The 25,984-nt window shown below is 44.2% G+C and overlaps 1 protein-coding gene across 3 annotated transcripts; it reads right to left on the bottom strand.

Annotated features, from left to right (window-relative positions):
* Nucleotides 1-8,299: 8,299 nt before the first annotated feature.
* LOC138418273 (cationic amino acid transporter 3-like) lies at nt 8,300-19,535 on the bottom strand. 3 transcript variants are annotated; one of them, XR_011248477.1, is made up of 12 exons: nt 19,044-19,535; nt 18,316-18,474; nt 17,323-17,500; nt 16,984-17,096; nt 16,577-16,799; nt 16,272-16,411; nt 16,067-16,169; nt 11,632-11,819; nt 11,266-11,432; nt 10,884-10,992; nt 10,277-10,728; nt 8,300-9,297 (listed from the first exon to the last, which is right to left on the bottom strand). XR_011248477.1 is itself a non-coding variant. In XM_069549427.1 (11 exons), the coding sequence occupies exons 1-11, from the start codon at nt 19,480-19,482 to the stop codon at nt 10,607-10,609; spliced, it is 1,941 nt and encodes a 646-aa protein (XP_069405528.1). In that variant the 5' UTR covers nt 19,483-19,535; the 3' UTR covers nt 10,024-10,606. The 3 variants fall into 3 exon arrangements, 2 of the variants coding, with proteins under 2 accessions (XP_069405528.1, XP_069405529.1); XM_069549427.1 differs by lacking the exon at nt 8,300-9,297 and having other exon boundaries at nt 10,024-10,728; XM_069549428.1 differs by lacking the exons at nt 8,300-9,297; nt 10,277-10,728; nt 10,884-10,992 and having other exon boundaries at nt 11,411-11,461.
* Between the last annotated feature and the right edge of the window lie 6,449 nt (nt 19,536-25,984).

Below are 25,984 nucleotides of genomic sequence, written 5' to 3'. Positions count from 1 at the left end.
AAGGACAGCTGGATCCCAACCAGAAGAAGGGGAGTTTAACATCTTTGATGTTAATTCAAGCAGCACAATCATACAAGAAACACGGTGGCTGTGCCCAGCCTTGCACACGAGGAGGGAAGAGGATAAAGGTGACTTGGTCCTCTTCTTCAAGGAGCTCTGTTTTCTGGGAGACCTGAGCACACAGCCAGAGAAGGGAAAGAGAATGGGAGGGTAATGAGCGCTACTCTTCAGAGAAGGAAAAGCCCTGAAGCAAGAATCAGAGTCGGGTGGTTGGGGCGTCAGCTGGTGATGAGTTGGCATGATTACAATACGCATCAAGTGACACACACACTAAAACATTGGACATAAACCACCAACATGGGGTCAAAATGTACTAGCTGACTCTTCAGTTCAGTTCAGTCGCTCAGTCGTATCCAACTCTTTGCGACCCCATGGATTGAAGCACACCAGGCCTCCCTGTCCATCATCAGCTCCCAGAGTTTACTCAAACTCATGTCCATTGAGTCGGTGATGCCATCCAACCATCTCTTCCTCTGTTGTACCCTTCTCCTCCTGCCTTCAATCTTTCCCAGCATCAGGGTCTTTTCAAGTGCGTTAGCTCTTCGCATGAGGTGGCCAAAGTATTGGAGTTTCAGCTTCGCCATCAGTCCTTCCAATGAATATTCAGGACTGATTTCCTTTAGGATGGACTGGTTGGCTCTCCTTGCAGTCCAAGGGACTCTCAAGAGTCTTCTCCAACACCACAGCTCAAAAGCGTCAATTCTTCAGCACTTAGCTTTCTTTACAGTCCAGCTCTCACATCCATACATGACTATTGGAAAAACCAAAGCTTTAACTAGGCAGACCTTTGTTGGCAAAGTAATGTCTCTGCTTTTTAATATTACCACCATCTCTTCCCTAATTTCCCTGACTCATGACCTCTATCTCTCAAATATTGCATGCGTGCATTCATGCTAAGTAGCTTCAGTTATGTCCGAATCTTTGTGACCCCACAGGCTGTAGCCCACCAGGCTCCTCTCTCCATGGGATTTCCTAGGCAAGAATACTGGAGTGGATTGCCATTTTCTTCTTCAGGGGATCTTCCACATCCATAAGTTGAACCTGCAACTCCTATGTCTCCTGCATCTATTTTTCGTGTACATCCTCAAGCGTATGAATTTATTACTTAATTTTATAACCATAGTTGAATTTGGGTGCTTTGTATATACATTATATGTGAATATTTTAAATTGACTTGAGATGATTGTGACCTGTGATTCACGATCAGAAGTCTGTCCCAAGTTTTAAGTATTTTAGTCCTTCCAACTTCGCCATCCTTCCTGAGCGTTTTCTGTCTTGAAACACTTCTTTGCCTTCTCTCTGTTTCTCTCTGTGTCTCTATTACTTCATGCCTCTCCCTATACATCCTACTTGTGACACTAACTGGTTTCTGTGCCTTGGATTTGTGGGTACAATGTCCATGTACTGGTTGCATATAGTAAATTGTCCAAATCTCTGAAACCAAGTCAACTCGGCAGAACTGACACTATATCAGAGGGGAGCTGAGGGAAAGACATGTGACAGAGAAGGAGAATAAACAGACTCCAAGCCAAGATAAAACAAAAAATTCTTCCACTTACCGGGATACACTGATAGGGACCCACACGGACACAAAGAATTTTCTACCGTACCTTATCAAATGAAGCATTCAAGAAATAATCAGCTTTGCTGTGTGTGTTATAATCCTTAGTTTATAAACCCTTAATAGTTTTTGTTTTTTTGATGGTGAATACATTTGGGTACATAAAGGTAGAAATACAATGTTATTTAATGAAACTCATATGTTATAAAACAATGTTGCCTCAATAAAAAAGATCTAAAAATGTTTTTTTGAGTATGACATAAAAAGAAAAAATGCACATGCCATAGTATAGAGACTGATGAGTTTTCACAAATAAACATACTTATATTAAGGCAAAGAGAAAATACTACCAGTATCCCATTACCTACCCTCCCCACGTGCTCCTATCCAGTCCCTATTACTCCAAAAATAATCTCTGTCCTGATTTCCAGTAGCATTTACTGACTTCGTCTCATATAATATAAGGGCTTCCCTGGTAGCTTAGCTGGTAAAGAATCCACCTGCAATGAGGGAGACCCTTGTTTGATTCCTGGGTAGAGAAGATCCCCTGAAGAAGGGATAGGTTACCAACTGCAGGATTTTTGGGCTTCCCTGGTGGGTCAGCTGGTAAAGAATCCACAGTGACCTCATACTATGTGCTCTTTTAGTCTGGCTCTTTCAACTCAGTGTTGTGTTCAGACATACTGTGTAGTGTTGTTGCATATAGCTGAGATGGCCCATACTCATTGCAGTAGGGTATTCCATCACATCATCATATTCTACATTTTAAACTCAACCAGAGTTGTTTGTGAATTTTATCTCATTAAAGCTGATGCTGAAGCTGAAACTCCAATACTTCGGCCATCTGATGCACAGAGTTGACTCACTGGAAAATACTCTGATGCTGGGAAAGATTGAGGGCAGGAGGAGAAGGGGGTGACAGAGGATGAGATGGTTGGATGGCATCATTGACTCAATGGACATGAATTTGAGCAAATTCCTGGAGATAGTGGAGGACAGGGATGTCTGGTATGCTGGAGTACGTGGGGTTGCAAAGAGTCGGACACAGATGAGGGACTGAACAACAACGAAGCTGGAAAACATCATGTGACTATGTCACAAAGTATTTATCCATTCTAATTTCAATGGGCAACATCACTCTTAGGTGAGACTTGGCTTTAAAGTCCCATTTTCCATTTCAGTTAGTTTCACAAATATTTTTTCCCAAAATTAATTCCCCTTGATAACATTTGCTAAATAAAAATTTCTCTATCTTGGGGCACACAAAATATTACTTATGCATGTGATTCTTTTATCATATATATCTTTTATCAGATATAAGTGAACACTTTCTGTATTCCAGGCACTCTTTCAGTTGCTGGGAAGAAAATGGTGTCAAAGTGTTATGAGTTGAATGTATCTCTCTGATGTCAAAGTCATATGTTGAAGTCCTACCCCCCAGAACCTCAGAATGTAACTGTATTTGGTGATGGGGAGTCTTAAAGAGGTAATTAAACTTAAATAAGGTCACTAGGGTGGGTCCTAACTCAATATGACTAATGTTCTCATAAGAAAGGTGATTAGATTGTAGAGAGCATACAGAGACAAAGCGGTGAGAGATTTATGAAATAAAAAACAAGACACCTAAATGTAGTGACTTTCATAGAAACAGTGAACATTTAAAAATATATATTTAATACGTATATCTTCAGTTCAGTTCAGTTCAGTCACTCAGTCGTGTCTGACTCTTTGCGACCCCATGAACTGCAGCACACCAGGCCTCCCTGTCCATCACCAACTCCCAGAGTCCACCCAAACCCATGTCCACTGGGTCGGTGATGCCATCCAACCATCTCATCCTCTGTCACCCACTTCTCCTCCTGCCTTCAGTCTTTCCCAGCTTCATGGTCTTTTCAGATGAGTCAGCTCTTCACATAAGGTGGCCGAAGTATTGGAGTTTCAGCTTCAACATCAGTCCTTCCAATGTACACTCAGGACTGAAATCCTTTAGGATGGACTGGTTGGACCTCCTTGCAGTCCAAGGGACTCTGAAGAGTCTTCTCCAACACCACAGTTCAAAAGCATCTTAGATACATATTTTATGCATGTTGATTATACATATATACATATCTTATAATGTACAGATACTTTTACAAGTACACCTGTACCTTACATTTTTGTACTTCAAATATAATGTACTTTTTATAAATTGAAAATTTATGCCCACTGAAGTCATTTTTACCACATTTTAGAAAAATATTTTAAAATCAAAGTATGTACATTATTTTTTTACAGAATGCTCTTTCACACTGAGCAGAGTGTTCAGCTCAGTTCAGTCGCTCAGTCGTGTCTGACTCTGCGACCCCATGAATCGCAGCACGCCAGGCCTCTCTGTTCATCACCATCTCCTGGAGTTCACTCAGACTCACGTGCATCGAGTCAGTGATGCCATCCAGCCATCTCATCCTCGGTCGTCCCCTTCTCCTCCTGCCCCCAATCCCTCCCAGCATCAGAGTCTTTTCCAATGAGTCAACTCTTCGCATGAGGTGGCCAAAGTACTGGAGCTTCAGCTTTAGCATCATTCCTTCCAAAGTAATCCCCTTCAGAATGGACTGGTTGGATCTTCTTGCAGTCCAAGGGACTCTCAAGAGTCTTCTCCAACATCACAGTTCAAAAGCATCAATTCTTCGGTGCTCAGCCTTCTTCACAGTCCAACTTTCACATCCATACATGGCCATAGAAAAAACCACAGCCTTCACTATACGGACCTTAGTTGGCAAAGTAATGTCTCTGCTTTTGAATATACTATCTAGGCTGGTCATAACTTTTCTTCCAAGGAGTAAGCGTCTTTTAATTTCATGGCTGCAGTAACCATCTGCAGTGATTTTCGAGCCCCCCAAAATAAAGTCTGACATTGTTTCTACTGTTTCCCCATCTATTTCCCAGGAAGTGATGGAACCGGATGCCATGATCTTCGTTTTCTGAATGTTGAGCTTTAAGCCAACGTTTTCACTCTCCTCTTTCACTTTCATCAAGAGGCTTTTTAGTTCCTCTTCACTTTCTGTCATAAGGGTGGTGTCATCTGCATATCTGAGGTTATTGATATTTCTCCCGGCAATCTTGCTTCCAGCTTGTGTTTCTTCCAGTCCAGCGTTTCTCATGATGTACTCTGCATAGAAGTTAAATAAGCAGGGTGACAATATACAGCCTTGACGTCCTCCTTTTCCTATTTGGAACCAGTCTGTTGTTCCATGTCCAGTTCTAACTGTTGCTTCCCGATCTGCATACAGATTTCTCAAGAGGCAGGTCAGGTGGTCTGGTATTCCCATCTCTTTCAGAATTTTCCACAGTTGATTGTGATCCACACAGTCAAAGGCTTTGGCCTAGTCAATAAAGCAGAAATAGATGTTTTTCTGGAACACTCTTGCTTTTTCCATGATCCAGCGGATGTTGACAATTTGATCTCTGGTTCCTCTGCCTTTTCTAAAACCAGCTTGAACTTCAGGGAGTTCACAGTTCATGTATTGCTGAAGCCTGGCTTGTAGAATTTTGAGCATTACTTTACTAGCATGTGAGATGAGTGCAATTGTGCAGTAGTTTGAGCATTCTTTGGCATTGCCTTTCTTTGGGATTGGAATGAAAACTGACCTTATCCAGTCCTGTGGCCACTGCTGAGTTTTCCAAATTTGCTGGCATATTGAGTGCAGCACTTTCACAGCATCATCTTTCAGGATTTGAAACAGCTCAACTGGAATTCTATCACCTCCACTAGCTTTGTTCATAGTGATGCATTCTAAGGCCCACTTGACTTCACATTTCAAGATGTCTGGCTCTAGATTGGTGATCACATCATCATGATTATCTGGGTCGTGAAGATCTTTTTTGTACAGTTCTTCTGTGTATTCTTGCCACCTCTTCTTAATATCTTCTGGTTCTGTTAGGTCCAGACCATTTCTGTTCTTTATCGAGCCCATCTTTGCATGAAATGTTCCCTTGGTATCTCTAATTTTCTTGAAGAGATCTCTAGTCTTTCCCATTCTGTTGTTTTCCTCTATTTCTTTGCATTGATCGCTGAAGAAGGCTTTCTTATCTCTTCTTGCTATTCTTTGGAACTCTGCATTCAGATGCTTATATCCTTCCTTTTTTCCTTGGCTTTTTGCTTCTCTTCTTTTCACAGCTATTTGTCAGGCCTCCCCAGACAGCCATTTTGCTTTTTTGTATTTCTTTTCCATGGGGATGGTCTTGATCTCTGTCTCCTGTACAATGTCACGAACCTCATTCCATAGTTCATCAGGCACTCTATCTATCAGATCTAGACCCTTAAATCTAATTCTCACTTCCACTGTATAATCATAAGGGATTTGATTTAGGTCATACCTGAATGGTCTAGCGGTTTTCCTGCTTTCTTCAATTTCAGTCTGAATTTGGTAATGAGGAGTTCATGATCTGAGCCACAGTCTGCTCCTGGTCTTGTTCTTGTTGACTGTGTAGAGCTTCTCCATCTTTTGCTGCAAAGAATGTAACCAATGTGATTTTGGTGTTAACCATCTGGTGATGCTGATGTGTAGAGTCTTCTCTTGTTGGAAGAGGGTGTTTGCTATGATCAGTGCACTATCTTGGCAAAACTCTATTAGTCTTTGCCCTGCTTTATTCTGCATTCCAAGGCCAAATTTGCCTGTTACTCTAGGTGTTTCTTGACTTCCTACTTTTGCATTCCAGTCCCCTATAATGAAAACGACATCTTTTTTGGGTGTTAATTCTAAAAGGTCTTGTAGGTCTTCATAAAACCATTCAACTTCAGCTTCTTCAGCGTTACTGGTTGGGGCATAGACTTGGATAACTGTGATTTTGAATGCTTTGTCTTGGAGATGAATAGAGATCATTCTGTCGTTTTTGAGATTGCATCCAAGTACTGCCTTTCGAAATCTTTTGTTGACCATGATGGCTACTCCATTTCTTCTGAGGGATTCCTGCCCACAGTAGTAGATATAATGGTCATCTGAGTTAAATTCACCCATTCCAGTCCATTTTAGTTTGCTGATTCCTAGAATGTCGACGTTCACCCTTGCCATCTCTTGTTTGACCACTTCCAATTTGCCTTGATTCATGGACCTGAAATTCCAGGTTCCTATGCAATATTGCTCTTTCCAACATCGGATCTTGCTTCTATCACCAGTGACATCCACAGCTGGGTATTGTTTTTGCTTCGGCTCCATCCCTTCATTCTTTCTGGAGTTATTTCTCCACTGATCTCCAGTAGCATATGGGGCACCTAATGAGCTGGGGAGTTCCTCTTTTGGTATCCTATCATTTTGCCTTTTCATAGTGTTCATGGGGTTCTCAAGGCAAGAATACTGAAGTGGCTTGCCATTCCCAGCCAAGAAATTAAAAGATGCTTACTCCTTGGAAGAAAAGTTATGAGCAACCTAGATAGTATATTCAAAAGCAGAGACATTACTTTGCTGACTAAGGTCTGTCTAGTCAAGGCTATGGGTTTTCCTTGGCCATGTATGGATGTGAGAGTTGGACTGTGAAGAAGGCTGAGTGCCAAAGAATTGATGCTTTTGAACTGTGGTGTTGGAGAAGACTCTTGAGAGTCCCTTGGACTGCAAGGAGATCCAACCAGTCCATTCTGAAGGAGATCAGCCCTGGGATTTCTTTGGAAGGAATGATGTTAAAGCTGAAACTCCAATCCTTTGACCACCTCATGCGAAGTGTTGACTCACTGGAAAAGACTCTGATGCTGGGAGGGATTGTGGGCAGGAGGAGAAGGGGACGATTGAGGGTGAGATGGCTGGATGGCATCACAGGCTCAATGGACGTGAGTCTGAGTGAACTCCGGTAGATGGTGATGTACAGGGAGGCCTGCCATGCTACGATTCATGGGGTCGCAAAGAGTCGGATATGATTGAGCGACTGAACTAAAGTGAACTTGCCATTCCCTTCTCCAGTGGACCACATTCTGTCAGACCTCTCCACCACGATCCCCCCATCTTGGGTTGCCCTGCAGGCATGGCTTGGTTTCATTAAGTTAGACATGGCTGTGGTCCTAGTGTGATTACATTGACTAGTTTTCTGTGAGTATGGTTTCAGTGTGTCTGCCCTCTGATGCCCTCTTGCAACACCTACCATCTTACTTGGGTTTCTCTTACCTTGGGTGTGGGGTATCTCTTCACGGCTGCTGCAGCAAAGCACAGCCACTGCTCCTTACCTGGGATAAGGGGTATCTCCTTACCGCCGCCATTCCTGACCTTCAATGTGGGATAGCTCCTCTAGACCCTCCTGTGCCTGCGCAGCCACCGCTCCTCGGGATGCTCCTCCCAGCCACTGGCCCTGGCCTCGGGCGTGGGTGGCTCCTCCCAGCTGCCGCCCCTGCCTCGTGCTCCGGATGGCTCCTGAGGGTCACCGCTCCTGGCCTTGGGTGCGAGGTGGCTTCTCCCGGCCGCCCCTGACCTCGGACACGGGGTGTCTCTTCCCGGCTGCCACTGGCCTAGGACGCGGGGTAGCTCCTCTAGGCCGCCGCCCCTGACTTTGGACGTGTAGTATGACATAACTTTTACGTGCACAAGAAAACTAAAAATTTGTGTATGACTCTTATTATTGCCAATTATTTTTATTGGGTCATCTGGACCCAACCAGCGATATTTCCAAAGTATGCCTGTGCAGGTGATAGTATTTGATTAATGAGTGAACCTCCAGTTTGGGTCATATCACTTATTTTATTTTGTTGGTTGTCCTGTGCAGCTTGTGGGATCTTAGTTCACCCATAAGGGACAGAACCCGCAATCCCTGCAGTAGAAGCATGGAGTGCTAACGACCAGACCACCAGGGAGTTCCCCATACCATTCAATAGTTATGAAAATGCACCATTTTCTTTCCTGGAGAATTAATTACCCACATTCTGGTTTCAATTAATGGCGCTTTCACTTGAAATGTGAATCTATCCCTCCTGTCCATTATGAGCTGGTGGTTGATCTGGAGGCTTGACTACATTCTAATTCAACTTTTCATCGAGTCTTGCCTATCACAGTATATGGAGTAGCACAGGATAACTGGTTCTCCCACAGAAGTAAGGGAAGGGTGATAATCAGGTGAGGTCAACCTCTTCCATCAAAGTTTTACCAACAGTTTCAGTCTCCATTACTTGGATCCTATGCCTTTAATTTCATCATGACTTTCAGTTTGGTGATTTTCCTAATTCTGTTCAACCTGCTCCATCTAGTTTAAAAAATATGCTTGCTATTTTTCTTATTTGGCTGCTCCAGGTCTCAGCTGTGGCGCCTGGGGTCCTTCATTGTGGCGTGAAGACTCTCCCTGCGGCAGGCTTCTCTCTAGCAGGGGTGGGCAGGCTCAGTCACCTCCCCAACATATGGGATCTTAGTTCCCTGACCAGGGGTCAAACTCATGTCTTCTGCATTGGAGGGTGGATTCTTAACCACTGGACCACTGGGGAAGCCCCCTGTTGCATCTAGTTTTAATTCACCTAATAACTTGCTACTCAGTCTCTTTTTTTAAATTATTATTTTGTTTATTGTTGGCTGTCTGGGTCTGTGTTGCTGCGCGGGCTTTTCTGTAGTTGTGATGAGCAGGGGCTCCTCTCCAGTTGTGGTGCACAGGCTCCTCACTGCAGTGGTTTCTTCTGCTGCAGAACATGGGCTCCAGGGCATGCAGGCTTCAGGAGTCCCAGCTCCCAGGTTCTAGAGCACAGGACCAGTAGTTATGGCCCACAGGCTCCGTTACCCTAAGGCAAGTGGGATCTTCCTGGACCAGGGATTGAATTTGTGTCTCCTGCATTGGCAGGTGGATTCTTTACCTCTGAGCTATAAGAGAAGCCTGCTGATACTTTCTTGACCTCCATCCCTCCTTCACTCTATATCAGTTGCTCAATCCCATGACCAGTCCTCTACTTCATTATTACCAAATGTCTTCAGTGTTCATAATCTCAATATTGAGTATTCTGTCTTGCAACAACTTAATCTCGTCTTTTCAGTTTCACTTCCTATTTTTCAGTTCCACCCAGCCGTAATCATTTATCAACAAACCCTTACTTCCCACCCTGTCTACCCTCCTCTGGCAATGCAAATGTTTTTTCCAGTTAGGAATTTTTCTTGGACTTCCCAGGTGGCTCAGTGGATATCTGCTTGCCAATGCAGAGGACATGGCTTTGACTCCTGGTCCAGGAAGATTCCACGTGCTGCGGAGCAACTAAGCCTGTGTGCCATAAATACTGAAATCTGCGTGTTCTAGGGCCCACAACAAAGAGTAGCCCCCCCCCTCTCTGCAACTAGAGAAAGCCCTCCTATACCAATGAAGACCTAGCATAGTCATAAAGAAATAAAATTATTAAAAAAAAGAATTTTTCCTAATCAACTCTACTGTGTAGCTCTAAGAGCCTGAAACAGAAAAGTCAAGAAAAATGATTATTTTCACAATTGACTCTATATCTCAAGAAAGCCACAGGAAAGGTACAAATGAGCATATCCCTTTATCATTATGAAATGATCCACGTCATCTGTTATTACTCTTTTTCTTATAGTCAACTTTGTCTGATATTAATGTAGCTGTGCTAGCTGTCTTGTGTTACTGTTTGCACAATATATTTGTTCTTTTTGTTTTACTGACAATATATTTGTGTCCTAATATTTCAAGTGCAAGACTGGACACATATATTGTTACCTGAGTCTCCTTCCCATGTGGGAGTCTCTGGTGTTTTCACTGAAAAGAGGCAGGAGGAAGAGCTTCTTATGTGCAGTTGAGTATTTCATTTCTTCTTCTGGTTGCTGCTTACTTTGTAATTTCTTTGCGAAAATCATCTTGCTGCACTTTCGTAATCTTTAGAAAGTTTATTTAAAAGTTATACAAAGTTACAGTCACTTTGTCCATGAACGATAAATACAAGGCTCTATGTGCCTCCACCTTCACAGTCCATAGAGGCTCACAGTGTCCTTTGAATCAAAAGATCCTCCAATGCCTAAAAGGATTCCACGCAGCTTCTACTTCCTGAGGTTAAGATGACTCAGCACCAGGGATGTTTTTGTCAAGTGTCTGGGAGGTGGAGGCTGGTGGCTGTTGATCATTGTTCTCCTCCAGGCTGTGTCGGATCCCATATCCAAAGTATATGACAAATCCTAGTAGGGAAATGAGACAATGAGAAGGAAAATGCCCACTTACAAATGCCAAATAAGCCTCCTGTTATGGTATCTGACAAAGTCTAAGGGAGGTGGTAGGAAGATGGTTGGATTCAGTCACTCAATAAGCCTCTTTATCCCAGAAAACCACTTACCAATGGCATTCCAGATGCCAAATTGGGTCCAAGTCCTCAGGGTCATCAGCATCATCAAGTAAATGTTCACAAAGATGCTCACCAGTGGGAGGACAGGCAGAGCAGGGACCTGTGGGCAGAGTCAGTTTATTCCTGGACACACTTCAGATGTCTGAAAGGGAGACCCTACCCAATGTGGGCAGGACAAGTTCAGTCCAATTCAGGCTGTATGTTCAGTGCCTACTGAGATTGTGTATGTAAAGCACTGAGTGTGGATCAGGGAAGGGTCCATTTGTTTTAGCAACTTGTCTTCTTCTCTGGGCCAGCAGAGGATGTTTGGACCTCAAAGCATGCCGACTTCATTTATCCAAGGTGGACACTTTGGACACATAAGGTCACCTACCCTGAACATTAGAGGAGAAGGGTCCTGAGGCTGCCTCCAGATGATGACTGTGACCCCAGTGATGAGCAGCAGCAGTAGCACAGCCACTGTTGTGAGCCCGGGGTCTCCAGAGAACACCTGGTTGGGCCACTGGGCCAGGATCAGGCTCAGGATGGTCAGCAGGAGAACTGCAAGGGTCAAGGTAGAGGAGAACAGGCTGGACCCAGAAGATAAAGATGTCAGGACCTTGGGTCACACCCCTCCCTGAAACCACCAACATCAGGAAGGGCCATCGTATCTCCATGACTCCTCCTCAACAGCCAAAGACAGAATCCCACCCCATCCTGCAATTTCAGAATGGGACCAAAGAGAAATTCCACCACTCACCAACCAGGAAGGCACATCCATAGACAATCTGGCCAGATTTCTGGATGGGGATGGTGCTGGCAGGGAACCACAGACTCTTTAGAATCCTTGGGGTGCTGGCTACAGGTACAGAGTCCAAAGGATGTTCTTCAACTTCAGGCTCCATTTCAACTTCTTCCTCTGTTTTGTCGTTCAGGTTTGGCTGGTACCTGAATAGAGGTATTAAGGCAATAATAACAGCAGTGTCTTCTGACAAAACGTGGTCCACTGGAGAAGGGACTGGCAAACCACTTCAGTAGTCTTGCCTTGAGAACCCCATGAACAATATGAAAAGGCAAAAAGATAGGACACTGAAAGATGAACTTCCCAGGTTAGTAGGTGCCCAATACACTGCTGGAGATCAGTGGAGAAATAACTCCAGAAAGAATGAAGGGATGGAGCCAAAACAAAAACAACATCCACTTGTGGATGTGAATGGTGTTGGAAGTAAAGTCTGATGCTGTAAAGAGCAATATTGCATGGGAACCTGGAATGTTAGGTCCATGCTGCTGCTGCTGCTGCTGCTAAGTCGCTTCAGTCATGTCCGACTCTGTGTGACCCCATAGATGGCAGGACCAGGCTCCACTGTTCCTGGGATTCTCCAGGCAAGAACACTGGAGTGGGTTGCCATTTCCTTCTCCAATGCATGAAAGTGAAAAGTGAAAGTGAAGTCACTGAGTCGTGTCCAACTCTCAGCGACCCCATGGACTGCAGCCCACCAGGCTCTTCTGTCCATGGGAATTTCCAGGCAAGAGTACTGGAGTGGGGTGCCATTGCCTTCTGTGGTTAGGTCCATAAATCAAGGCAAATTGGAAGTGGTCAAACAGGAGATAACAATTGTGAACACTGACATTTTAGAAATCAGCGAACTGAAATGGACTGGAATGGGTGAATTTAACTCAGATGACCATTATCTCTACTACGTGGGCAAGAATCCCTTAGAAGAAATGGAGTAGCCATCACAGTTGAACAATGAGTCTGAAGTGCAGTACTTGGATGTAATCTCAAAAACGACAGAATGATCTCTGTTCATTTCCAGGCAAACCATTCAATAATCCAAGTCTATGCCCCAACCAGTAATTCTGAAGAAGCTGAAATTGAATGGTTCTATGAAGACCTACAAAACCTTCTAGAACAAATACCCCAAAATGATGTCCCTTTCATTATAGGGGACTGGAATGCAAAAGTAGGAATTCAAGAAACACCTGGAGTACAGGCAAATGTGGCCTTGGAGTACAGAATGAAGCAGGGCAAAGGCTAATAGAGTTTTTCAAAGAGAACACACTGGTCATAGCAAACATCCTCTTCCAACAACACAAGGGAAGACTCTAAACATGGACATCACTAGATGATCAACACTGAAATCAGATTGATTACATTCTTTGCAGCTAAAGATGGAGAAGCTCTATACAGTCAGCAAAAACAAGACCAGGAGCTGACTGTGGCTCAGATCATGAGCTCCTTATTGCCAAATTCAGACTGAAATGTAAGAAGGTGGAGAAAACTACTAGACCATTCAGTTATGACCTAAATAAAATCCCTTATGACTGTATCCCAGTATACAGTGGAAGTGAGAAATAGATTCAAGGGATTAGATCTGATAGACAGGGTGCATGAAGAACTATGGACAGAGGTTCCTGACATTGTACAGGAGGCAGGGATAAAGACCATCCCAAGAAAAAGAAATTCAAAAGACAAAGTGGTTGTCTGATGACACCTTGAAAATAGCTGTGAAAAGAAGAGAAGTGAAAGGCAAAGGAGAAAAGGAAAGATATACCCATTGGAATGCAGAGTTCCAAAGAATAGCAAGGAGAGATAAGAAAGATTTCCTCAGCGATCAATGCAAAGAAATAGAGGAAAACAATAGAATGGGAAAGACTAGAGATCTCTTCAAGAAAATTAGATATAACAAGGACACATTTAATGCAAAGATGGGCACAATAAAGACAAAAATGGTATGGACCTAACAGAAGCATAAGATATTAAGAACAGGTGGCAAGAATACACAGAAGAACTATACAGAAAGATTTTCATGACCCAGATAATCACGATGGTGTGATCACTCACCTAGAGCCAGACATCCTGGAATGTGAAGTCAAGTGGGCCTTAGGAAGCATCACTACGAACAAAGCTAGTGGAGGTGATGGAATTCCAGTCGAGCTATTTCAAATCCTAAAAGATGATGCTGTGAAAGTGCTGCACTCAATATGCCAGCAGATTTGGAAAACTCAGCAGTGGCCACAGGACTAGAAAAGATCAGTTTTCATTCCAATCCCAAAGAAAGGCAATGCCAAAGAATGCTGAAACTACTGCACAATTGTACTCATCTCACACGCTGCTAAAGTAATGCTCAAAATTCTCCAAGCCAGGCTTGAATAGGATATGAACCATGAACTTCCAGATATTCAAGCTGGTTTTAGAAAAGACAGAGGAACCAGAGATCAAATTGCCAACATCCGCTGGATCATGGAAAAAGCAAGAGAGTTCCAGAAAAACATCTGTTTCTTCTTTATTGACTATGCCAAAGCTTTGACTGTGTGGATCACAACAAATTGAGGAAAATTCTTAGAGATGGAAATACCAGATCTCCTGACCTGCCTTTTGAGCAATCTCTATATAGGTCAAGAAGCAACAGTTAGAACTGGACATGGAAAAACAGACTGGTTCCAAGTAGGAAAAGGAATATGTCAAGGCTGTATAATGTCACCTGCTTATTTAACTTCTATGTAGAGTTCAGTTCAGTTCAGTCACTCAGTCATGTCCGACTCTTGGTGACCCCATGAATCGTAGTGCACCAGGCCTCCCTGTCCATCACCAACTCCTGGAGTTCACTCAGACTCACGCCCATCGGGTCAGTGATGCCATCCAGCCGTCTCATCCTCGGTCGTCCCCTTCTACTCCTGCCTCCAATCTCTCCCAGCATCAGAGTCTTTTTCAAGGAGTCAACTCTTCTCACGAGGTGGCCAAAGTACTGGAGTTTCAGCTTTAGCATCATTCCTTCCAAAGAAATCCCAGGGCTGATCTCCTTCAGAATGGACTGGTTGGATCTCCTTGCAGTCCAAGGGACTCTCAAGAGTCTTCTCCAACACCACAGTTCAAAAGCATCAATTCTTCAGCACTCAGCCTTCTTCACAATCCAACTCTCACGTCCATACATGACTACTGGAAAACCATAGCCTTGGCTAGACGGACCTTAGTCAGCAAAGTAATGTCTCTGCTTTTGAATATGCTATCTAGGTTGGTCATAACTTTTCTTCCAAGGAGTAAGCATCTTTTAATTTCATGGCTGCAGTCACCATCTGCAGTGATTTTGGAGCCCCCCAAAATAAAGTCTGACACTGTTTCCACTGTTCCCCCTGTTTCTCTGTCTATTTCCCAGGAAGTGATGGGACCGGATGCCACGATCTTCATTTTCTGTATGTGGAGCTTTAAGCCAACTGTTTCAGTCACCTCTTTTACTTTCATCAAGAGGCTTTTTAGTGACTAACATAGACAGCATCGGAGAAGGCAATGGCTTGGCACATGGCACCCGGAAAATCCCATGGATGGAGGAGCCTGGTAGGCTGCAGTCCATGGGGTCGCTGAGAGTTGGACACGACTCAGTGACTTCACTTTCACTTTTCACTTTCATGCATTGGAGAAGGAAATGGCAACCCACTCCAGTATTCTTGCCTGGAGAATCCCAGGGATGGGGGAGCTTGGTGGGCTGCCGTCTATGGGGTCGCACAGAGCCGGACACGACTGAAGCGACTTAGCAGCAGCAGTAGATAGCATATTAAAAAGCAGAGACATTACTTTGCCAACAAAGGTCTGTCTAGTCAAAGCTATGGTTTTCCAGTAGTCATGTATGGATGTCAGAGTTGGACTATAAAGAAAGCTGAGTGTTGAACAATTGATGCTTTTGAATTGTGGTGTTGGAGAAGACTCTTGAGAGTCCCTTGGACTGCAAGGAGATTCAATCAGTCCCTCCTAAGGGAAATCAGTCCTGAATATTCTTTGGAAAGACTGATGTTGAAGCTGAAAATCCAATACTTTGGCCACCTGATGTGAAGGACTGACTCATTTGAAAAGACCCTGATGCTGGGAAAGATTGAAGGCAGGAAAAGGGGATGACAGAGAATGAGATGGTTGGATGGCATCACCGACTCAATGGACATAAGTTTGAGTTAACTCTGGGAGTTAGTGATGTCTCAGAGAGGCATGGCATGCTGCAGTCGATGGGGTCACAAAGAGTTGGACACAGCTGAGTGACTGAACTGAACTGAACTACTAACCCAACATCAGACAATCTATTCATCTCTCTCCTCCCTTAAGCAGACCAGGACATATAGAAAGCAATGTTAAACCAGAAGACAATTACCTCCCCATCAACCGCCATGGGTCCAAGGCCCCCAGCCTAGGTATAGTGGAGCCTCACCTGAGGACAAGCACAGAAAAAGTACCAAGGATGTTACTAAATATCATCCCAGTTGACATGTGTTCCACAATATGTCGGAGGTCCAAGAGTAACGCCATCATGGCTAGAATGAAGGCACAAACAAGGTGGAGAAGTGGGTGAGAAATCACTAGAAATATCCAAGTTAGGAAATTGATTGGAGAAGGAGTGTGTTTCATGTATTCACCTGCGAGGTTTACAGAAGACATCACGGCCGTGACAGGGGTGCCTGTGCGGGCATGGATCTGGGCAAGGCCCCGGAAAAGGAGCCCGTCCTTGGCCATTGCACAGATCAACTGAGACATGTAAAACATGGTGCCCAGGAGGCTGGAAGAGAAAATGGAAACACGTGTGGGGACATAGAGAAGAGGGTTAGACTAGGGCATCTCCCCCCTTGTCTACATGGAGTAAGATGTCTTGCTCTCTTGTCCCTCATACCAATGGACAGATGCCTGAGAATCTGACCGTCAGGGAGAAAACCATGACACTGACCTGTATAAAAGAGCACACAAGAAGACAACAGCCATGACATATCTGGCCGGGTCCCACCCCACGTGGAGAAAAGCCTGCGGTAAGGGGCTGTAAGGATGAATCTGGTAGTAGGGCACCATGAGGGTGACTGATGCCGAGACACCAGAGTACGCCAGAAAGCCGATGAAGATGGAGATCACCATGCTCAAAGTGATGGAACGCTGAGGATTTCGGGCTTCTCTCCCTGCAGGTGTGTGGAAGTACTGGGTCAGGAAAACACACTGGAGTGAAGGCAAAAAAAGAAAAAGAAAAAAAATCCCCTTTCCTTTTGCATCTTCCAAAGCAGGTTAACCATCTGCCAACCCCTGTTCCCAAGGTAGCTGAAACTGTGCCCAAGCCCCTGATGGGACCCGCAATAACCATGTTACCTTTCATGACAATGCCATCAAAACCAACAAATGAGTAGAAGCACAGAGCTGCTCCTCGGAGAATCCCATCAAAGCCAAAGGGCACAAACCCTCCGGAACCCAGAGGGCCCAAGCTATGGTGAGAGAAGGGATGAGGAAGAACATGGGTAGGGTGTGTTCAGTCATCTCTACTGGACTCCTCCCTTCATTCCACAAGTCCTGGGCTCCAGCACCCCCATCATCTGAACATGTGGACTCACCAGCCCAGATCTCTCTAGTTCCTACCGTATTCCCAGCTCTGCACTGCCCCCTCCCCCACTTCACAAGCATTACTCTGGCCAAGGGTCATAGCCTCCTAACCTATAGATGTCACTGGATCCGGATGTGTTCAGTCTATAGTCCTGTTCTGTGAGCTGCCAGTTGTGCAGGTCTCCCTTAATGAAGCCAGAGAGGATCGTGAAGATTGGAACAAAAATGTTGATGCCTGTGAACACTATGATAATCAGCGGTGATGCGTGAGGTCCCAGAAGCATTACTCCTGTGGGATAGATGGACTATGAAACACTCAAAATAAATAAATCCATAGAAAGAGAAAGGAGACTAATGGTTGCCAGAGGCGGGAAGTTGCAGACGGCGGCGAGGACACTGACTGCTCAGCAGGTACCGGGAGCAATCTTTCTTTTGGGGAGATGAACATGTTTGGAAGTAGATGGAGGCGATCATTGCACAACACGGTGAATGTACTAAGTGCCACTGAATCGTACACTTTCAGATGGTTGATTTCGTATCTCACAATACATGTCTATGAAATCATCAGGTTGTATAACTTACACTTATACAGTGCTGTATGTGATATATATCTAAATAAAGCTGGGAGATAATAACAAAATTATTAATTTTATGCTATGAGGACTTCCTTTCAACTGAAAAACAAAGCAATCTTTGATCTCAGTACAGAGGAAGAAGCTTGTTGGTCTAAGTCAATGATTCTCAGAAGGGGTGATTTTGCTTCCCAACCAGCTGGCACTGTCTGGAGACTTTTTTGGTGTCACAGTTTGGGGGCAGGGAGGGCATCAGTGGTGTCTAGTGAGTAAAGACTGGGAATGTTTGCTACTCCACACCCAACACTGATGTTTTAAAAACCTTACAATGCATAGGACAGCCCCCCATACTGAGAGTGATCCAGCCCAATTTGTCAACAGTGCCAAGGATAAAAAACAGCAGTGTGTGTCCTCCCCTCCTGCCACCTTTCCTTCCAGTCCTAACCCCCCTCATTCTGCCACCCAAGCGTTTCCCTCCCCAGCTCCTGCTCCACACCCCACTCTTCTCATCCTGTCTCTGTCCCCTTCTCACCAATCATCACCAGCAACAGGGCCAGAGAGACAAAGTCTGGGAACGTGGCCAGGAAAGAGGGCATATACGGAGAGAAAGTCCCCTGTAATGCCTGAGAGATGTGGTTTCCGATCAGGCTGTCAAAGGTGATGCTCCACACTTTGGACAAACTGGCAATGCCTGCAGACTCAGAAGAATATTCATTAACAAGCATAAATTGATTCTTGACTATGTGCCATGGGATATATTATGAAAGAAAGACAAAGTACCTAACCTCAGAGTTTCTCCTCCTGGGGTGGGAAGGGCAGACCCAGATAACTCACAAAATAGGTCTCACTATTTGGTATAATTAGGAGGAGATCAATGTTATGCAAGAGAAGAACACAGAGAAGTGGGACTAGGGAGGCTGGGAGATGAGAGCTGAAATTTTTAAATCACGTGGTAAAGGAAAATCCCACGAAGACAACAGCTGACCCAAAACTTCAGTATGGTGAATGGATGAGCCTTGGGCCACGCCTCCCTCTCACCCACTCCCTACAGTCCCCTTTCCTTCTGGTTTTCTGGATCATCATTTAAGGAAACGGAATAGAGGTGAGTACAATGAAGTTGTGGGGTTTTCCTGCCAATGGTAGCCTCCTCCTCAACAAGGTAGATAACAAAGTGTTTGTGAATGAGAGAAAACCCCAACCCTCCTCCCACCTTGCTTCCTGATCTTAAGACCCACACTTTCCCCCACTCCATCATCTCACCAATGACTAAATACAGGATGAGGTTCCAGCCAATGATGAAGGCACACAGTTGTCCCATGGTGACATAGCTGTAGAGATACACAGAACCAGAGCATGGTACCTGGGCCCGTAACTCTGCATAGCAGAGCCCACACATCACACAAGACAGGGCGGCCACCAAGAGGGAGATGATGGTTGCTGGTCCAGCTATGTATTTAGCCACTGCACCAGCCACGATATACACACTTGCTCCCAAGGTGCTGGCCACACCGAAGCCCACCAGGTCCAGCGTGTTTAGATGAGCCACGGGACTCTCAGACTCCTCTATGGGCTCCAGTGGTCGCCTGTACACCAGCTTCTGACCAAGTTGGTGAACATATTGACACAGCATCCTTGATGGAGTTGAGGAGGCTACGGTCTGCTGAGGAATGCAAGACACAAAGTCATTAAGAACGTCCATCTTAAACAACAAGGTCTTAACTGTGTAGCCCAGGAAACTCTATTCAATATTATGTGATAAACCAGGGTGGAAAAGAATATGAAAAAGGATGTGTATGTATATATGCATCACTGAATCTGTATAGCAGAAATTTAGCCTATCCTTTCTCCAGTGAATCTTCCCAAACCAGGAATCAACCCAGGGTTTCCCGCATTGCAGGCAGATTCTTTACCAATTGAGCTATCAGGGAAGAGGCTTTAATTTTTTTTTTTTTATTATTTATTTATTTATTTATTTATTTTTTAGTTTTTTATTTTTTACATTTTAAAATCTTTAATTCTTACATGCATTCCCAAACATGAACCCCCCTCCCACGTCCCTCCCCATAACATCTTTCTGGGTCATCCCCATGCACCAGCCCCAAGCATGCTGCATCCCTTTAAGCAACACTACTTTAACTAAAAAAAAGCCCCATCTGCCCTTGATCCTGGAAGTCCAATTCCACGGAGCAATGGAGTGAAGGGGAGCAGGTGGTAAAAGGACACATTAATCAAGTTCTCTGTCTCGGAGCTTTGGTTCCTTAAACATAAATACATCTTTTAATATGATTCAAAATTACTGGAAAGGTTGTTTGAAGGAAAGTGAGATGGAGTGGATTCTATCTCCCCAAATGTACCCCTTTTGGTGGGTAGACTGTTTTGAGCTGAAGGCAGTTAAGACCCAGCAGACTCTGGAGAAGCTCCTTGCCTCTGCCTTAACTGCTCAAAATAATTGGATTAGGGGACCTAAGCCAGGAAGAGAGCTATTACCAGAGAGAACTTTTTAATCTCAGAAAGTCTTCCTTGCTTGGAGTGGCAAACATTTGTTCACCAAGCGTTTGCTCTTCCCATCTTCCTTTGAGCTGTCTTCCTCCTCTTTGAAGCCCCAGATTCTTCCCTTGTTCTGTTAAACTCATGATACCATATAAGCCTCCCTTGCTTAACTCTCTTGAGCCTCAAGTTTTTATGGGGCTCTCATACATAACAATCCACCTGCAATGCAGGAGACCCTGATTTGATTCCTGGGTCAGGAAGATCTGCTGGAAAAGGGATAGGCTACCCACTCCGCTATTCTTGGGCTTTCCTTGTGGCTTAGCTGGTAAAGAATCTGCCTGCAGTGCAGGAGACCTGGGTTCAATCCCTGGGTTGGGAAGATCCCCTGGAGAAGGGAACAGCTACCCATTCCAGTATTCTGGCCTGGAGAATTCCATGGACAGTCTATGGGGTTACAAAGAGTTGGACACGACTGAGTGACTTTCACAATTTCACATATATAACAATGTAAATTTGTTGATTTGTCTCACATCAATTTAATTATTAGACCAGCTGAAGAACCTAGATACGTTTTCTGCTTCTTGGGAAGAAAAAGCCTCAAATGCAGTGTTGATACACAGAAGCTGCTTAACTGGTATAAGTTGAGTGGATAAGATGGGCTTCCCATGTGGCTCAGTGGTAAAGACTCCGCCTGCCAATGCAGGAGATGCAGGAGACAAAATGGCAACCCACTCCAGGATTCTTGTCTGGAAAATCCATGGACAGTGGAGCCCGGGGTCTCTGAGGAGAACCCCAGAGGAGTTCAAGGGGTTGCCAAAAGTCAGACATGACTGAGCATGCATAAATGAGTGGTTTAATAAATGAATGGTTAAAAATATGATTTTTTAATTGAAATCAACCAGCTCTGCAACATAATAATTTTTCTGAGTTTTCACAAACTACATACCACCTTTGCCCTCCTTTCCTGTATAATGCAGGGAAAATTGTCATCATCATTATTTCGTCCCCTCTTTGATACTTGTGAAGTGACTGTTTTAGGAGCTTGGTAATCAAAGAGCTCAGACTCTGCATAATTTTTCACCAAGGATCCTGAAACCTGAGAGCTTCCTGTTTTGTTGCGTGCAGAGTGACATGAAATAAGAACTCTGCTTTGGGGCATAGAAATGGAATTTGTAGGCAGGACAGACTCTAGATTAGCTCAGTCATTGCATCAAACCAGAGAGGTCTCCCAACTGCTTGGAGGGAGGGGGGACCAACCTTCATTCTGAATCAGAAATGACAGGACTCTGTTTCCTGCTCCTTTGAGGCCTGAAATGTCTCCTCACCACATGGCTCTGCAGGGCTAGGGTGACCCAGTGACCACGAGCTACCTTCAGGGGGCTCTCTCTTCCAATACTCTTAAGTCCAACCTCAGCATTTTGGTTAAGAGCAAGGTTAAGAACCCAGGAGAATATTATTAGAATATTGGCTTCCTCACCACCCCTGTGTCTTGGAAGAAGTCATTCACTTCTCTGGACCTCCATTTTCTTCTTGATTATGTTCTGCTGATGAATCCTTGTGCATGTTAAATGGTGCATCTGCTCTGGTCGTTCCTCCAAAAGCTAAAAGTGGGTTGATTTACCATATGATCCATTCACTCTATGGGTGTGTACCCCAAAGAATGGAAAATAGGATCTCAAAGAGATAGTTGTACACTCGTGTTCAAAAGAGTGTTATCACAATAGCTGAAAGTTGGAAGCAACCCAAATGTCCTTCCATGAAAGACTGGATAAGCACCATGTGTTCTATATATGCAGTGGAATATTATGCAGCCTTAAAAAGACAGGAAATTCTGATGTGTGCTGCAACATGAAGGGGCCTTGAGGATATGATGCTAAACAACCTCAGCCAATAACAAGAAGACGAGTACTGCGTGATTCCACTTCTGTGAACTTCTGAGAGGTATCAAATTATAGAGACAGAAAGCAGGATGGTGGTTTTCCAGTGGCTGGAGTGAAGGGTGAAGTGGAGAGTTATCATAAAATGGGGACAAAGTTTTAGTTTTACAAGATGAAAAATGATCTAGAGATTGGCTGCACATCAATGTAAATATACATAACACTATTGAACTGTATACTTAAAAAAATTTTAATTGGAGGATAACTGCTTTACTATGTTGTGTTGGTTTCTGCTGTACAACAACACGAATCAGCTGTAACTATATATGTGTTTCTCTCCCTCTTGACCTTCCCTCCCATCCCTCCATCCTACCCCTCTAGGTCATCACAGAGCATCAGACTGGGCTCCCCATGTTACACAGCAGCTTCCTACTAGCTAGCTATTTCACACATGACAGTGCATACATTCAGTGTTACTTCCTCAACCTGCACCCCCCTCTCCTTCCCCCGCTGTACACTTAAAATTGTTAAGAAGGTTAATTTATGTCATGAGTATCTTACAACCATTTAAGAAATCGCTGCCAATGATAAATAATAGAGCTAGCTTTACAGAGTTCCCAGGAGTAGAAAAACCACAAATGACTTAATATAAAGTACCATGCAGTAGTCCTCTACACATACCAAAATCCGCAGTTGTTCACATTGATACAGTTGCCCCAGTATCCACAGAGGAGGAACCTATAAATTTGGAGGGCCAACAGTATACAGGAGACTGAAATCAGTGATTCACATAACGGAAACCCTATATAAAAGCTTATAATAATAAAATTTTATAAAAAATTTATAAAAAATAGTGTTGTGATAGTTTCAGGTGGACTGCAAAAGGACCCAACCAATCATATATATACACACATATACATGTATCCATCTCTCCCAAACTCGCCTCCCATCCAGGCTGCCGCATAACATTGAGCAGAGTTCCCTGTGTCTAGAGTATGTCCTTGTTGGTCATCCATTTTAAGTATAGCAGTGTGTGCATGTCCATCCCAACTTCCCTTTCTGCCTGTCCTAAAGGTATTCTTTCATATCATTTGAACATCAGTCTAAAAAGAGTCTCCCAACCTCCAGACTTGATCCAAACCCCCACCCCTACCCCTTCTTTCACAAACACAAAAGTTCTCACCTCCTCCTCCTTTCAACTAAAAAATGCATCTCTCCACCCTCAGTCTGGAGCCAGGCTGACCCTACTGCACCCTGGGGTTGCAGAGGTCTCTGTGGGAGGATGTGAACTCAGCGCCCAGTCTCCTACAGGAGAGGGTGACCCGAGACTTACTGGATCCTTGGAGCAGAGCCTGGAGCACTGGTCAGTCAGGGAGGCTGAGGGTAAGCCTTGCAAGGCTGGAGCTAAGACATCTCCAAGAACTGAAGCAGGGAGTCCTGAGCACAGAAGACAGCCCTCACCCCTGGTTGTTGGGGTGGGGATGGGGCTGGGCGGGTGGGGAGCATCTGCTCTGTTGGTATCAGCTCTTAACTCTTCTCTGGTTACCCTCAGGGTAGGTTGTGAATTTCTTTTATCTTAAAATACATATTGCATTACATTTACAGTTTTAGCCATCTTTGAGTGTGCAGTTTGGCCACGTGAAGTTCATACACATTTTTTGTAACCAAACTCCAGGGCTTTTTTCATTTGGCAAAACTGAATCTCTACCCATTCAATAAAATGTCCGCTTTCTTCTTTCCCAGTTCCTGTCAATCACCACTCTACTTCCTGTCTCTATGAATATGACCACTTACTTCATTTAAATGGAATCATATAGTATTTGTCATTTCTTGTCACACTTCTTTTGCTTACCATAATGTCCACTAGGTCATTTGCATTGTAGCTTATGTTATAGTCCCTTTTTAAAAAACATTTTTTAACATTTTGGCTGTGCTGAGTCTTTGTTGCAGCTGGCAAGCTTTATTTAGTTGCATCTCTCAGACTTGCTCTGGGGCATGTGGGATCTTAGTTCCCTGACTGGGGATTGAACCCACATCCACTGCATTGCAAGGAAGATTCTTAACCACTAGACCACCAGGAAAGTCCCTTCTCTTCTTTTTAAATGCTGAATAATACTTTGTTACTGGTATATACCATATTTGGTTTACCTATTCTTTGGTAAATGGATAGTCAGGTTGCTTTCATGATTTAAATACTGTGAATAGAGCTGCTATGAACATGAGTATACAGATATCTCTTCCAGGGTGTGGTTTCAATTCTTCTGGGTACATCCTCAGATAGAATTGCTGGATCGTATGGTTCTAAGATTTTTATCTGCTTGTGATGGAGAGGATGTTCACATATTAAGGAATGGGGAAGTCATTTTGGCTCATCCATGGTTCAGCCTGAACTGTGTGTGAACTAAGACAGCCTGTCAGACCCTCAAAGCTCATCTGCTTTAACCACTGAGGTGAAGAAAATCTGTTTTGAAGATTAGAATGAGCAAATCTCTTCTCATGGTGTCCGTGTTAACACTCCCTGGAAGATAAGGTTCCCTTCCTAGACACCAGAGTCCTGCTGTCTCACCGTCTATGTACTAAGTCTGCCTCTTTTGAAACCTTGAAGGAATACATCCTGTTGTGTTGATGTGTGAGCTTGGTTTGCATGAGGTGTAGGGCTGTGCTGGAAACCATTCTTCAGCAGAGCAGGTCCTCAGAGCTCTCAGAGAGGCTGCCTCCCCAGCTATAGTTCTCAGTTCAATTCAGTTCAGTCACTCAGTCGTGTCCGACTCTTTGCGACCCCATGAACGGCAGCACGCCAGGCCCCCCTGTCCATCACCAACTCCCGGAGTCCACCCAAACCCATGTCCATTGAGTCAGTGATGCCATCCAACCATCTCATCCTGTCGTCCCCTTCTCCTCCTGCCCTCAATCTTTCCCAGCATCAGGGTCTTTTCAAATGTGTCAGTTCTTCGCATCAGGTGGCCAAAGTATTGGAGTTTCAGCTTCACCATCAGTCCTTCCAATGAATATTCAGGACTGATGTCCTTTAGGATGGACTGGTTGGATCTCCTTGAAGTTCAAGGGACTCTCAAGAGTCCTCTCCAACACCACAGTTCAGAAGCATCAATTCTTCTGCGTTCAGCTTTCTTTATAGTTCAGCTCTCACATTCATACATGACCATTGGAAAAAACAGCCTTGACTAGATGGGCCTTTGCTGACAAAGTAATGCCTCTGCTTTTCAAAATGCTATCTAGGTTGGTTATAACTTTCCTTCCAAGGAGTAAGCGTCTTTTAATTTCATGGCTGCAATCACCATCTGCAATGATTTTGGAGGCAAGAAAAATAAAGTCAGCCACTGTTTCCACTGTTCACCCATCTATTTGCCATGAAGTGATGGGACTGGATGCCATGATCTTAGTTTTCTGAATGTTGAGCTTTAAGCCAAATTTTTAACTCTACTCTTTCACTTTCATCAAGAGGCTGTTTAGCTCTTTTTCACTTTCTGCCATAAGGGTGGTGTCATCTGCATATCTGAGGTTATTGATATTTCTCCCAGCTGTCTTGATTCCAGCTTGTGCTTCCTCCAGCTCAGCGTTTCTCATGATGTACTCTGCATAGAAGTTGAATAAGCAGGGTAACAACATACAGCCTTGATGTACTAATTTTCCTATTTGGGACCAGTCTGTTGCTCCATGTCCAGTTCTAGCTGTTGCTTCCTGACTTGCATACAAATTTCTCAAGAGGCAGGTCAGGTGGTCTGGTATTCCCATCTCTTTCAGAATTTTCCACACTTTATTGTGATTCACACAGTCAAAGGCTTTGGCATAGTCAATAAAGCAGAAACAAATGTT

This window comes from Ovis canadensis, chromosome 14 (assembly GCF_042477335.2).
Source record: "Ovis canadensis isolate MfBH-ARS-UI-01 breed Bighorn chromosome 14, ARS-UI_OviCan_v2, whole genome shotgun sequence".
NCBI lineage: Eukaryota > Metazoa > Chordata > Mammalia > Artiodactyla > Bovidae > Ovis > Ovis canadensis.
This window is presented reverse-complemented; position numbering and strand designations above follow the sequence as displayed.

Coding starts and splice junctions, on each gene's coding strand:
- LOC138418273 (XM_069549427.1), bottom strand. CDS start 19,482: ATGGACGTTCTTAATGACTTTGTGTCTTGCATTCCTCAGCAGACCGTA. Junction 18,475..19,043: donor CATCCTGTATTTAGTCATTG/GTGAGATGATGG, acceptor CTGAGTCTGCAG/GCATTGCCAGTTTGTCCAAA. Junction 11,433..11,631: donor TGGATGTGCCTTCCTGGTTG/GTGAGTGGTGGA, acceptor TGACCCTTGCAG/TTCTCCTGCTGACCATCCTG.